The 13362-nt window shown below is 60.1% G+C and overlaps 3 protein-coding genes and 1 long non-coding RNA gene across 4 annotated transcripts in view; 2 read left to right on the forward strand and 2 right to left on the reverse strand.

Annotated features, from left to right (window-relative positions):
• The window catches only part of EDF1 (endothelial differentiation related factor 1), a 3908-nt gene extending 3674 nt beyond the window's left edge, over positions 1-234 (forward strand). The window contains exon 4 of the mRNA XM_012808185.2: positions 1-234. Within this exon, the coding sequence (XP_012663639.1) occupies positions 1-63 (63 nt within the window). The 3' untranslated portion in view covers positions 64-234.
• A 1265-nt stretch (positions 235-1499) lies between these two features.
• On the reverse strand, positions 1500-9578 carry MAMDC4 (MAM domain containing 4). Its single transcript, XM_003794822.2, has 27 exons — positions 9533-9578; positions 8852-8959; positions 8609-8782; positions 8394-8519; positions 8155-8285; positions 7986-8070; positions 7737-7862; positions 7444-7581; positions 7272-7360; positions 7016-7189; positions 6769-6853; positions 6494-6682; positions 6291-6386; positions 5988-6119; positions 5332-5448; positions 5088-5222; positions 4874-5010; positions 4585-4804; positions 4376-4513; positions 4100-4218; positions 3918-4008; positions 3643-3789; positions 3386-3520; positions 3129-3256; positions 2940-3048; positions 1891-2069; positions 1500-1773 (listed from the first exon to the last, which is right to left on the reverse strand). Exons 1-27 carry the CDS (start codon positions 9576-9578, stop codon positions 1732-1734), a joined length of 3396 nt encoding a protein of 1131 aa, XP_003794870.1. The 3' UTR covers positions 1500-1731.
• Positions 9579-10890: 1312 nt separating this feature from the next.
• On the reverse strand, positions 10891-12726 carry PHPT1 (phosphohistidine phosphatase 1). Its single transcript, XM_003794824.3, has 3 exons — positions 12112-12726; positions 11652-11776; positions 10891-11141 (listed from the first exon to the last, which is right to left on the reverse strand). Exons 1-3 carry the CDS (start codon positions 12269-12271, stop codon positions 11049-11051), a joined length of 378 nt encoding a protein of 125 aa, XP_003794872.1. The 5' UTR covers positions 12272-12726; the 3' UTR covers positions 10891-11048.
• On the forward strand, positions 11148-12244 carry LOC111726944. Its single transcript, XR_002774609.1, has 3 exons — positions 11148-11363; positions 11629-11916; positions 12135-12244. It is a non-coding gene; the product is annotated as an uncharacterized LOC111726944 (long non-coding RNA).
• Positions 12727-13362: the final 636 nt, after the last annotated feature.

The raw sequence follows: 13362 nt of genomic DNA on the forward strand, positions 1-13362 counted from the left end.
GGCCTCAAGCTCCGGGGGAAGGACATTGGAAAGCCTATCGAGAAGGGGCCCAGGGCAAAATGAACACAAAGCCTCGAAATCAGTGCGTTCCGGCTGATCTCGTCTGGCTGGTTCCCCTCGACCACCAGTATCTACGTGGGCCTCCTTGCGCGGCTGAGCGGAACACGGGGTCAGGCTTGCCAAGCCCCTCCCCAACCCACACCTGCTGTAAAACAAACAAAACCTTGCAAACTATTTGCTTCTGACTTTTTTGTTCTTTCTCCCGCTTTTGGATTGAGGCACAGAACACGGCCTCCCAGAGTGTCTGCCCTGTAGGCATTGTCAGAAGCCTGGGTAGGGAGATACTGAGGAACACCTCAGTATCAGGAGCACAAAGTGGGGGCTGAGGATGTCACTGGTGCTGCTTCTCTAATGCGGCATTTAAAGAGAAGCTGGTAAAGCTTGTACCCTTCCTGCCAGTAGCACATCTTGCTGCATGTGCTTCATTTCTGCCAGTGCCCAGGCCTGCCACCTGTGCCTCCCAGGCTGGGCCACAGCTGTGGGATGAGGGGTCTCTGAGTCTGGTCTCTGTCCGCAGTCATCGGGCAGTCTCATGTTTCCTGAATGTGCAGGACAGTGTGAGCAGCTCCTAATTGCTGCCCTCTCTAGGGCTGAGTTCTCAGTACAGGCAGGGGCCCTGCTGTGCCCACTAGGACATTGATGGATCCTTGGGACAGATGAGTGTCTGAGGCAGGGCAGAGCCTTCCTGTGGGTGGGAAGAGAGTACGGGGCTGCCTAGGTGTGATTTGTCACTGCCCTCCCTTGAGGCAGCAGTGGGAAGCCAGCCCTCTCAGGCCTCAACAACCACGTTCCTGCAGCAGGGCTATGTCCATATTGCTCATGTGGATCAGCAGGTTTTTGGGCCTGGCCCTGGGGTGAGAGATGTTGGTCCATGTGGGTTAGAACAGCGATCTGTGTCAGTACCCCAGACTACTTCACCCAGCTCCAGAGAGTCCCCTTCCCTCCTGAGCCTGGAAGCTCAGCAAGGCCAGGGATCAGCCTACTCAGGCCCTTGGGGTTCCCTCCTAAGGGAACCTTGGCATAATGACCTGTAGCCAGGGATTGCTGAGACCTTTGCATGCACAGTGGGCAAGAGGGGACAGCACCACGAGGGTAGACAGTGGACATGGGGTCTCTGATTGGGGATAGGGGACTCAGGATCCTCTGCCGGGGATGGGAGATGTGGGGTCCTCTGACAGGGACAATGAGGCAGGCTCCTTTATTGTGGACAGGACACAGTGCGACATTCCTCTCCCACCGTGTTGCCACACTCTAGAAAGGTTTTGCTGCTTTAGAAATGTTCCTGTGCCAGTTTGTTTCCCACCTGGCCTGGGGCACTGGCTTCTTGATGCTGCCAGGGTGCTCCCTGTGTCTGTGTCCTGTCTTGAGCTGCATAAGAAGCAAGGAGTGGCCCTGTACATGTTCTGGGTGTGTATTGAATCGGGTCTGAAGTCCTTGGAGCCCCTCCCCGCTGACCAGCAATGTGTGGGTGTGCTGGCCTTTGTCCCACAAGCCCAGGCTCATGAGGTAGGGTATTTCTTCATGGAGCAACAGTCACAGGACCAGACAAGGAACACAGAGGCTCAGTGTGTCCTGCAGTTTAACCAGCAGTGGGGCAGGCATTCAGTGCCCACTGGGGTCCGACTGAGTGGTGAGGTGCTTGTGTGAGGAGCCAGAGCCTCATCTGGTGGTCTATGGGTCATTGGTGACAGACGCTGGGAGGGTGACATGATCCTACGAAGGAGAACTCCTGCTGTGACTGCTGTGGGAGGCAGGGGCTGGAGTGCAACAGTGCTGGGCTCCAAATTGTAGGCTGCTGCCCACCCATCCCCAACCAAGGCGGCTTCCTACTGCATTGAAGAGGATGTTGTCAAAGCCAGAGGTTACAGGCTCCCTGTTGCTCCAGAAGGGGCAGCCTCCTGTCTTCTGAAGCCAGAGCCAGCCTCCAAGTCCCAGCAGCACCAGGAGCATGAAGAGGAGGAGGGCGCCACTGACTGCAGCTGGCACAGACCCAGGCATGGCTGCGTGCCCTGTAGGACATGACGACACATGAACTCTGGGACTTGAGCCCACTATAGTGGTCCCCACATACCCCTGGTCTCTGCTGGTTTCAGGGTTCACCCCTTTAAATAGCAATTCTCAACCTGCGGGTTGTGACCCCTTTTTAACAATGAAAATACATTGTAGCTTTAGAAAGGTTGAGAACCACTGCCTTGCTTTTTTTTTTTTTTTTTTTTTTTTTTAATAGACAGAGTCTCATTTTGTTACCCTTGGTAGAGTGTGTGACTTCACAGCTCACAGCAAAGTCCAACTCCTGGGTTTAGGGAATTCTCTTGGCTCAGCCTCTCAAGTAGGTGGGACTACAGGTGCCCACCACAACTCCGAGCTATTTTTTTGTTGCAGTTTGACCAGGGCTGGGTTCAAACCCACCACCCTCAGTATATGGGGCCAGTGCCCTACCCACTGAGCCATAGGTGCCACCCAGAGAACCACTGCCTTTAAAGGAGGTAAGTGTTGGCACAGCCAATACTGAGCTGTTGGATGAGGCTGGGAACCTGGTAGGCAAGCAGCTGCTGTCTGCAAACTAAGGTAATGACCCAGTCACCCCTTCCTCACAAAGCTTACCTGCCCTGACCTGATCTAGTAGCTCCTGTAGGTTGGACCCTGCCCTGGGTGTGGGCATAGGGAGTGCAGAAGCTATGGCCTAGCCAGGTAGGGGGTGCCCCAGGGGCCAGAGGGACAGGGCCAGGAGGCACAGAGCTTGGTCTTGGTGGCTCCCTTGGCCTCCCAAGCTGAGTCAGGGTGCTGGCAGCTACTAGGGTCAAATGACCTCAGCAGACCCAAGCAGATTGTCCACCCTAGGTTTTCCAGAATGCCTTTGGTAACAGCCCAGTGCTTACCCTGGCTGGGCGTGGGCACCTGGCAGTGATGCCCAGCCTGGTACTCAACATCATCCAGGGCGATGGGTCCCAGGGCAGGCTGGCCACTCAGAGTGGCTTCAAAAACAATCTGGCAGAGACAGGAAAGAGGCCATGAGGGCCCAAAGGAGGATGGCCCTGTGGTCCCGTGGCCAGGGCAGCCAGCCTCACCTGGAACTCCTCAGTGCTGGCCACCTCGACTTGGGCCTCTAGCCACTGGTGCCTCCGGTGCCCGCCCTGGCCCCACACGGCCAGCTGGCCCTGGGTGCTGGCCAGCAGCACCCTCAGCTCCCCCTTGTCTGAGAGCAGGGCCTGGTGTTTTCAGGCCTTGGCACCCAAACCAGGTGCAAAGGGGCTACCCTCCCCTGCAATGCCCCAAGCCCCTGCTCCACCCACTACCCAGGCACTTGCTGGCCAGCCAGACTTACAGAAATGCTCTGGAAAGCCCATGTGGTACCAGAAGCGGAGACAGGAGGCCTGGGTGGCTGGCAGGGGCTCACTGCGTAGCCAGGCCACCTGCCCCCCTGGGCCCAGTACGCCAGTTTCAAAGAAGGCAAAGTGGCCTGAGAATGAGAGTGCTCAAGCCCTCAGTGGGCCAAGTGGGGCCAGCCCCTCGCCATGAGGGGGGTCTGGGTGGGAGGTTCCACTGGATAAAGGAGCCCCCCAAGCTGCAGCAGGTGCACACCTGCCTCTGTGCCCAAGGTGTGGTCCACAGAGGGATGGGGGTAGCGGGAAGGTGTAGTACCACTGCTCCAGTCCCAGCTGTACCCGCTTAGGCCAGGCCAGGCCAGGTGGCTCCAGCCACACAGGCCAGTCTCAAAGTCACAAGAACCTGCAAGGAATTGGTATTAGGTGTTACCTGACTCCTGGGTACCACTGCTGGGGAAGGAGACAGATGGGTGGCTGAGAGTCAGGGACTGAGGCAAGATTTGTGGCCCGCAGGCCATGCTGGGCTCCCACCTGGCTGAGGGCAAGCCCCATCCTGGAGAAACAGGTCATCTAGGGCCACGTAGGAGGGCTGCACACCTGCAGCCACAGCCTCAAACACCACCTGATAGGGCAAGGCAGGGCAGCTTCAGCCACTTCTGGGCAGCCTTGGGGGGATGAGGAGGAAGGAGTATCTCCCAGGACCAGGCACTCACCCTCCAGGCCTGCCCAGCCTGAATGCCCACGCTGCCCAGGCGCCAGACAGCCCCTCCTTGGGCACTGATGCTGAGTACCTGACGTCTCCCACTCTGCTCCATGTGGACTCGTAGGGTACCTGCCGTGCCATGGGCCAGCCCAGGTCAGCAGCAGTGCAGGAGGAATGCAGACCGCAGCTGGGGTCCCCCTCACCTTCCAGCTCAGCACCAGGCAAGGGGCCTGTGAGGATGCCAGGCTGAGCCTCCCTGAGCCCCAGGAAGAGTGGACAACCTCACCTGGGTTGCGGGGGCTCAAGTGGTACCAGAAAGTCAGGCAGGCGGACTGGGCCAGGGGCCTGTACTCCTCTGAGGTCAGGGTGGCCACGTGGCCCTGTGGCAGTGCATTCGGGCTCATGTCCACCACCATGTAGTGTCCTGGGGGTGCCAGTGTCAGTCTGCCAGCCCCTGGCTGGCCCTACATCCCTGTCCCTGCTGGACCCCAGTACCTTGAGCTGTTTCTGTGGTGTGGTCTGTTGGAGGGCCCCAGGCAGCCTGGCCCGAGGCATTGGTCTGGCACTTCCATAGACCTTGGTCTCCGGTGAAGAAGCCACACCCTGAATCCTCAAAGGAGCAGTGCTTAGGTGCCCAGCAGGGATCAGGCCGCAAGGCCACATCGTCTAGGGCCATCGTACCATGGTACCCATCCCGGAGGCCCTCGAACAGCAGCTGGGGGCAAAAGATGTCAGCTGGCAGGGCCCTGCCCTCACACCCCTCCCCTTGGGTGCCATGCCTCACTTGGTACTGGGTGTGGAAGTGAGGCTGGTGGTGAAGGGTGGCCCAGGCCTCGTGCCAGCGGTTGCCATGGGTGCCTGACCGTGACCACAAGGGTGTGTCCTCCTCTCCTTCCCGTCTCAAGAGTAGACGCAGTGTCCCTAGAGGTAGGTGGAGATTGAGGGGATTAGCCCAACTCCTAACCCTCCCAGGCCTCAAAAGGCCCCTGCTTGCTCACCGATCTGGGGCCCATAGAGGTGGTACCAGAAGCTGAGGCACTCTATGGGGGCTACTGGGACCTGGGGCTGGGAGAGCAGGTAGGCACCATGGTCCCGGGCTGGGGGCTCTGTGGGGTCCAGGAGCATGAAGTGGCCTGTAGAAGACATGGGGCCAACTGCAGAGATGCCCATGCTATGAGAATACCTCTTGGCCTAGGGGCCTCCAGTCCAATAGCTCCCCAGGTCTGGGACCTCCCATCCTACCTCGGCCAGTGGTGTGGTCATACCCAGGACCATGGCTCTGGACTCGGTGCCAGTGTGCGTCCGTGAAATGGCCTGTATACCAGCTACATGTATCTCGTTCAAAGTTACAGGAGACCTCTGGAGGGTTGGGGGGGCGGAGAGGTCAGCACTCCAGCCCCTCCCCTCTCCTTCTGCACCTGAGAAGGTGCAGGCTTAAGGGGTTCCTCAAGTTGGCCCAGCCCCCCAGGGGGGTGGGAGGGACCTCTGTCTCTCTCGGTGGTCTCCGTGGGGCTGCAGTTCCTCAAGGTCACGTTGTCCACCCCAGCCCCCTGTTGGCCAGGGCCATCCAAATCCAGCAGGCCAATGAACTCCAGCTTTGTTGGGGAGAGAATGAGGGAGAAATCTGTTAAGTCAGGGCAAGCCCCAGCATATCCCCGTCCAGGACTGCCATTCTTACTCGGAAGGGCCTGCGGCGTGCCCCCAGAAGGGTTTTGTCCACCTTCCAGCCTCCGGTGCTACTGCTTGGGGCCTGCCACACAAGCTCCCGGGAGCTGCCATCCACCACAACCAATGCTAGGAAACCTGGCCAGAGGGGTCCCCATGGATTGGCCAGCCTTGGATCCTTTCCATGTGCAGGAGCCCCAGGGGGCTGGTTAGGGAGCCAGGAGGTGGCCTACCTCGGGGCTGGCTCAGGAAGTAGTAAGCCAGGTGGAGCTCACAGCGGGGACCAGAGGGGCCCAGGGCAGGACTGAGGACCCGAGCCTCAGGCCTCAGCTGCCCCCAGGCCTTCTGCAGAGATAGGAAGTGCCCTAAGGGCAAAGCAAGGCCCTCAAATCCTGATTCCTTCCAGGGCACCCTCTGTCCCTCAGAGGCCCTGATCCAGAGGCACCCCCTAGTTAAGCAGCAGGGCAGAGACCCCTCCCTCCAGGTTTGCCACTTATGGGAGGGTTTTGGCTGCTCTTGTGAGGACTTGGTCTTACCGGTAGCAGCTCTCTGGGCAGACAGCTGCCACTGCAGCCGTCCCACGCTGGCATCCTCCCAGCCCCCGGCTGTGGGGGATTCAAAATCTGTGGTTCCTGGAAGAGCAGTAGGCACTGAAAGGCCAGGAACCCAGCCTGCCCCAGCACCCCGCCTTCCCCATCCTGCAGTGGGGAAGGTCTGCAGGACCCCACTGTCCCTTTACCACACTCCTGCTCATCCTCAGCCCCTGTACACTGCTGTTGGAAGTCACACAGCTGCTCTGGGGGCACACACAGATCCCCACAGGAGAGATGCCCTGGACTGCAGACATTCTGGAACCACGGGCCAGAGGGTGGGCTCTCAGGGGCTGGGGCCCAGGGTGTAGGAGGCAGCATCTGCAGGGCTGCCAGTTCTGTGGGGCAGAACTGGGATCAGGTGGTATGGTGGCTTTGCTTTTTCTCCTGGGCAGAAAAGGCCAGGGGGCTCAGGCAGGTTCACCTGGGACCAGTTGACAGTGGTTGGATAGGATGAGGTCGTCCAGGCCCACTACACCTCCTGGTCCCGTCTGTGCAGCCAGGAGGATCTGAAGGCAGAGAAGGCTCAGGGGGTACCCCACTACTCCAGCACCCCTCTGTCCTCTCTGGGGTCTGCTGCCTGGGGACCTTCTCTGGTCCACACAGAGTTGATTTTTTTGTGGGCTCCCTGACCATTAACCTCCTGTCCCCACCACACAGGTTGGCCTCACCTGAAAAGGGTGGGCACTCTGGATGTCAACGCGGTCTCGGACCCAGGCAGCCCCCAGCTCCCCACAGCGGCTCTGCAGCAGCACAGGGGCTGGGGAGCTGCTAGGCAGGAGAGTTTGCAGGAACAGCCGGAGGCAGCTGGCCTCAGATCCATGCAGGTAGTGATAGAAGACCAACTGAGGAGCAACCAATTGCTGGTCAGGGGCTCATGTACCTGGCATTCAGGATGGGAGACCCAGTGCACCCCACCTATCTCACCGAGCAGTTGTAGGGGCCTGAGGCCTGCAACTTGGGGCTGAAGAGGGCAGCAGGCCTGCTGGGCTCAGCCAGGGAGACCAGGAATGAGCCTAGGGAGAGGGCAAGTTTGGGCCAGGGCTGACAGGTAGTAGGCAAGTGGACAGGACTGGAGTTGGGACCTCTGTGGCCTCACCTCTCACACTGTTTTGGCTATGGTCTCGGTGTGGCCAGGCAGGGTGCTCAGGGCTGGCATTGCTGTGGTTCCTGACCCAGCCCTCCAAGTGGTTCCATGGGCCCAGGCCTGTCTCAAAGTTGGTGACCATGTGGTGGCCTAGGGTGGGAAGCAGAGCTGCCCAAGCCACCCAGCAGGGCCTCTACAGCCTATGGCCCAGCTTAGGGGACCCTGGCTGCCACACCCCAGAATAAGCACACACAGGACACCCTCTAGGATGTGTCCCTGCCAAGAGGCCAGATCCCCTGTTTTACCGCAGGTGAGTGGGTCCTCGTCAGACAGATCCCCACAGCTGTCTTCCCCGTCACACAGCTGGTGGGGCTCTATGCAGGCCTTGTTCTGGCAGTGGTGGTGCCCTGGGGGGCAGCTGGCCTGGGGGGCTAGGGTGTGGGAGGGTTAGCCCTTCAGCCTGGTCCTAAGGCCTGTGGGGCTAGGGGCAAGGCCCCTGTGAGGCCACGGCCCTCCCATGGCCCTCCTGGGTGGGTTGGTGGCATGGTCCTTACTGGGAAGCCCACAGCCCCAGAACTCAATGTCGTCCAAGCCCACAGTGCCCCTGTGGGTGGCATTTCGGGTGGCAGAGAAGGTCACCTGAAGAAAGCAGGTGTCCTTAGGCCCTGCATCAGGGCCCAGGGTCCCACTTCTCTCCCTTCCCCACCCAGAACCCCAGCTCACTCGGAAGTCACCCCGGATGCGGCCAATGGTCACTGCCAGCTCCTGCCAGCCAGGGCCCCAGGGTCCTGAGCTCCACCATAGTGTGAGTGTCTCCGTGTTATGGGTCAGCTGCAGGCTCAGCTCAGCCACGTCTGCAGCATGGGAGGCCTGGGCAGCTGCAGCCCCACTCCTGCCCACCATGGCTGCCCACTCCCTCCCCTCGGATATCCCACCCATGGATCCTAGGGTCTAGGCCACACCTCCAGATGCCACGTGGTACCAGAGCCTCAGCTCACAGGTGGGGGCTGCCTCTCGCAGAGTAGGGGAACGCAGGACAGCAGTGGACACCTCCTTTCCTCGGTGTGTCCCAACAGCCATATGCCAGCCTGGCCCATGTGAGAGGTTAGGAGATGGGGCAGGCAACAGGGAGGTAAAGGCGAGGAAGTGGGCATATGTGAATTCCCCCTCATCTCACCCAAGTCAGTGCCTAGAGTGTGGTCTGAGTGAGGCCCAGGACCCTCCAAAGTGGCCCCTGCCCGGTCTCGGATCCAGCTGTAGCCCGAAGTACTGATATCCTGCCAGCCGCAGGGGTCCTGCTCAAAGTCGCAGGAGAATGGGGTGCCCAAGGCAGGTGAGGCCCCATGGTGACCTGGGAAAATGTGGGGTCAGGGTGCTGCCCTCAAGCCTGCCCTGCCACCCCTCCTGACCTCCTGCTCACCACACTGTTCTTCATCTGAGCAGCTGCTGCAGTCACACAGGAAGTTGCACACAGCCTCGCTGGGAGGCCTGCAGTGGCTGGGGACCCAGGCCCAGCCCAGTGCCCCTGCTGCAGGCAGAGAGACAGCCAAGTGGCCTGGGGGCAAGTAATCAGCCATCCCCTTTTACCCAGGACTGTCCAGTTTTAGCCCCAACTTAGGGCTCAGGCCCAGGACATGAGACAGGGAGAGTGTTGGGCCCCACAGAGAGCTGCCATCCGGGGTCCATGTTGGGATTGAGCAGGGACATCTCTGGGTTCCTATTCTGAAGAAACTGCACAAAGGGATGGGGAGAGTGCTGTGGGCATGCAGGGGACCAAGACCCTGATGGGGCTCCCAGCAAGGAAGTGGAGGGGCTGCCAGGATGGTGCCCCCAAAGGGATGCATCAAGGGGGATCCAGGGACCCCCCTGGGCTCCACCCAGTTCAAGGGTGGCAGATAGGCTCTGGGGACCTGGACCATCCCCAGGACCCAATAGCTTGTCCTGTGTCCCCCCAGGTCTTCCTATGTAGGCCATCTAGGGCAGTGCTTGCACCCCCTCCTTCCTCAGGGGCTCAGGCATCAGCTCCAGTGTCTACTACCACCATCCAGAAGTAGGCTGAGAACCCAGAGCCCGAATCCTACTATAGGAGTAGAGGACTCACCTATAAGCAGGAGCAGGCTGGGCAGGAGGTAGCCAAGAAGTCTCATGGTCAGGCCAGAGGGAACGAGGCCAGGAGTTGTGAAGCTGGGCAGCTCGGTGGGGACTTTGTCCAGTTATCAGTCTGCAGTGGCCCCACAGGCGCTCCAGCTTTAACTGGAGGGGCACAGCCCCTTCTGAACCTGTGGCCCCTCAGCCTGGCCCCACCCAATGCTGATGGCATCACATATCTGGCTGTAAATGTGTCTTGGGTGGACCCTGGTCCAGGGTCAGCTCCCACCTGTCCAGCTCCTGCAGACTGAAGGTCAGACACCAGCCATCTTGTTCACCCACCCTGCTCTGCTGGGTGGAGGCTCCCACTGGAAGAGGGAGGGGCCCAGGCCTGTTTTCCCCCAGAAGGACTTTGTGTGGCAGTGTGGGGGTAGCAACGACTGTCATGGTCTCACTGAGCCTCTGGCCCCACCACAGGGCTAGCCAAGGAGGTGGAGACTCAACCTATCCTGGCAGCAGCAAGCAGGAGCCCAGTGTGTGTGCTGTGAGCCTGTCCTGCCTGTCACACAGGCTGGGGATATCACCCCAGCACAGGTTCATCCTTCTGCAACTATCCTGAGAAGGCAGGTGCTCAGTGGTACCAGGCACAGGGACCCTGTGAACCCAGAAACTTCTGGTCCTCATGGAAAAGAGGATTGGGTGGGGGTACTTCAAGGCTTCAAGGGGTGTGGCATTTGGAGCCAGGGTCTGCCTGTGACTTGCCACTGTGTGCCCTAGGAAACTTGTCTTGGCCAAGCTGCTTTTCTGGTCTGTGGAAATAGCGCCTGCCAGGAGAGGCTGCCTGGAGGACTCAGTAGGGTGACAAAGGCCCACACAATGCTGGCAAAGGGCACCCATGTAGACAAATGTGTCTCAGCCTCCAGCTGTCCTGTAGCACCCCACCCTGCCATCACTGTCCACCAGTTACTGTGTGTGGGATCCCTAAGGTAGAGCTCACACCCTACACATGGCCCAGCCTGGAAAGTGGTTACTGGTGTCCACTTCTCTCTGCAGGAAACCCTGGGATGGGCTCAAGGAAAGGGGCCCCAGGCCTCAGCTGGCCCAAGAGACCAAACACTGACTCCTTGTGCAAGGGCTTGTCAGGCCTCCTCCCAGATGTCCTTGGGTACAGCAGGTGAGTAAAGGTGCCATCAGGCCATAAACAGGGTTGTGGCCCCTTTATCAGACCCCAAAGGGCTGAGTGTGCACTGCCACTCCTGGGGACCTGCTGCTCCTGTGCTCTCTTACCCACCCGCTTCAATTGAGGCACTGGACAGCCCTGCCCAGATAGGGACCCACAGCAGGAAAGCCATGACACAAGAGTCTGGGGACTGGCAGGCACAACAAAGCTTTTAATGTACAGGGGCCAGGCTGGTCTGTGGTGGGATGGCATATTACCAGGGATACAGAAGGGAAGGGCAAGGCCAACCCCCGGCAAGAGCAGAGTTCTGACTTGGCTGCTGGAGGTAGCAGGTCTTGGGCTGGGGGCCTCAGTAGCCATCATCAGCCCAGGTGACTTCATAGTCAGGGTACTTGGCTTTGATCTTCTCAGTTGAGACAGAGTGCTGGGCACGACCGTAGCCCTGGAGAGAGATGGTTATTAGCATTGCCCCCTGGAGAGAGATGTTTATTAGCATTGCCAGGGCCCTTTGACTCCTGCTCCGATGCTGGGTATCCAATGAGTGGTTAACCCAAGAGCATGTTGGGGAAGGGACAAACAGAACCTGCGTAAACCCCAGGGTAGGGCCAAAGCAACTGTCCTGATGCCCTGGGAGAGCTCTCTCATGGAGAGGTGGCATGCACAGGTGAGCAGACCTATGTGTTGGGTCCTCTGGCCTAAGGTAGGGGCCTGTGTGAGGGCCAGTGTATATTTACTGGGGCCTTTTGTGAAGAGACAGTGTGGGGACTTTGAACTGGACCCTGAGGACAGGAGAGCCTGGCCAGGCCTCCTGTGCTTCCTGCCCCTGGTGGCACATGGTGTGTGGGACAGCATGGGGCCCTGGAGGGAAGCGTCTATCACTGAGACTGGGGCAACTCTGGAACCCCAGTCTCAGTGCAGGATGTGGTCAGGGCTGACGGGGCTGCAGGCTCACCATGGAGTAGCCATACACATGGATCTTCTTGTCCTGGCTCTGGTGAGAGATGCGCCCTCCGCCCAGACACTCACAGTCGTAGCCCTGCTTCTGCATCTCACCGGACACTTTGTCGTATATGTCCGCTGGGATGAGACGGCAGCCTCAGGACGCGCGCCCTAGCGGCCCTTGGAGGCCGTGGGATGATCTCAACCCATGAAGAAATCTGAAGTCCCATCCCTTCCCCAGTGGAGACGAACGCCTCCCAGGCTGGGGCAGTATTAAGGTGAGAAAACGGAGATGCCCTGCCCGCGCGGGGACTAGGGGCCATGCCCCTTCCACCAGTCAACTTAGCTAGGCTAGCCCAGGAACGGGATCTGAGCCGTAGGCGAGCTCTGCAACAGAACATGGGCCGCGCCCCGCCCCGGGCCGCGCCCCGTCTCGCCCGGCCCCGCCCCGTCTCGCCCGGCCCCGCCCTCACCGTGGTACTCTGCCCACTTGTAGCCGCGCACGATCTCCTTGGTTTCCGCAGCTGGGGCACCGGAGGGAGGTGCCGAGTGGACTCGAATCAGCACGTACTTAAAGACGCCGTCGGAGTCGATGTCTACATCAGGAATCTGAGCGAGGCTCGCTGTCGCCATGTTCCTGGAAGCGCTCACGGACCCGAGGTCCCGGCGGCCCCTCCCCCCGACCAGGGCTGCTGGGCGGGAGGCGGGCCCTGGAGAGATGCAGCCAATCCCGTGGGGGCATGCTGCCGGAGGCCCGGCGCTTTAGCCAATTGTGCCGCTTCCCGGGGCACGAGCTAGCCAATCGCAATCTGTCTCCTTGCGGCCTCGTTTAAAGGGAATGTGGAGCAGGAAATGATTAAATCCAGCCGACGGGAGAGTTTCTGTGCCGCCGTGGGGTGACAGGCACCTTGGGAACCAGCCAGTTAGATGGCCCGTCAGGCTAGGGGAGGACTTGCTCCTCCGTGCTCCGTCCGAAGCCTCCCTCCTCTCAGCCACCCCCACCACCCGAGTGTACCCTCCCCTGGCCCCGTCGCCCGGGGGCCTCCTTCCTTATCCCTGCAATCCGAAGCCGCTCTCCCCTGCCCCAGCCTTTCTAAGGTCCCCCTCCTTCCCTGCCCGTGCCGAGTCCTCTCGCTCCGCCGTCCTAAAGACTCCTTCCCAACCCCTCCCCTAGCACAAGAAGGCGGCAGCAGCTACATTCAAGTTCTATTTTACTTGGTTCGCCCGCTGACAAAAATTCCTGTCCAGGGGCGTTCCAGGCCGGCTTTTAGGCGTGGGGCCGAATGCGGAGGCCCTGGGGTGCGGAGCGCGCCGGCCAGACTCGGAGCGCGGCGAACGAGGGTGGTACAAGCGGGAGGCCAGGCCCGTGCAGGCGCAGGCGTGGCGGGGTGAGAGCAGAGGGCGGTAGCAGGGTTCATAATTTCTCTGATTTGACGCTCCCTCCTGGCTCCGAAGGAAGGCTAGGGAGGGCCTTTGTGCAGCGCCTGGACTTGTCCCCCAACCCTGTCCCTTCACGACTCTCCAGCGATCCCCGGTCGCGGACCAGGGTGCACCTACAAGCCCGCAGGCACTGCGAAGGGACCTCCATGCAATCAAAGAACCTGAGTTTCGGTATGGATCATGACCCTCTTGGATAGGCTTTTGCGCTGAGCCACTAACTCGCTCCCACGTCTGCTGCCAGCACCAGCCGGGAGTGCTCCCTGTTCCTTGGCCTTTCCTACTCC

Source organism: Otolemur garnettii, unplaced genomic scaffold (assembly GCF_000181295.1).
Source record: "Otolemur garnettii isolate 467f Iridium unplaced genomic scaffold, OtoGar3 scaffold00087, whole genome shotgun sequence".
Lineage (NCBI taxonomy): Eukaryota > Metazoa > Chordata > Mammalia > Primates > Galagidae > Otolemur > Otolemur garnettii.

Bases quoted from the DNA above. Each gene is read 5' to 3' on its own strand.
- PHPT1 (XM_003794824.3), bottom strand. From the start codon at position 12,271: ATGGCGACAGCGAGCCTCGCTCAGATTCCTGATGTAGACATCGACTCC. The intron at 11,777-12,111 runs GTGAGGGCGGGG...GTCTCATCCCAG, and splicing joins CAAGTGGGCAGAGTACCACG to CGGACATATACGACAAAGTG. The intron at 11,142-11,651 runs GTGAGCCTGCAG...ATCTCTCTCCAG, and splicing joins ATGTGTATGGCTACTCCATG to GGCTACGGTCGTGCCCAGCA.
- MAMDC4 (XM_003794822.2), bottom strand. From the start codon at position 9,578: ATGAGACTTCTTGGCTACCTCCTGCCCAGCCTGCTCCTGCTTATAG. The intron at 7,361-7,443 runs GTGAGGCCACAG...CCCTCTCCCTAG, and splicing joins TAGCCAAAACAGTGTGAGAG to GCTCATTCCTGGTCTCCCTG. The intron at 5,011-5,087 runs GTGAGCAAGCAG...ACCTACCTCTAG, and splicing joins CCTCTATGGGCCCCAGATCG to GGACACTGCGTCTACTCTTG.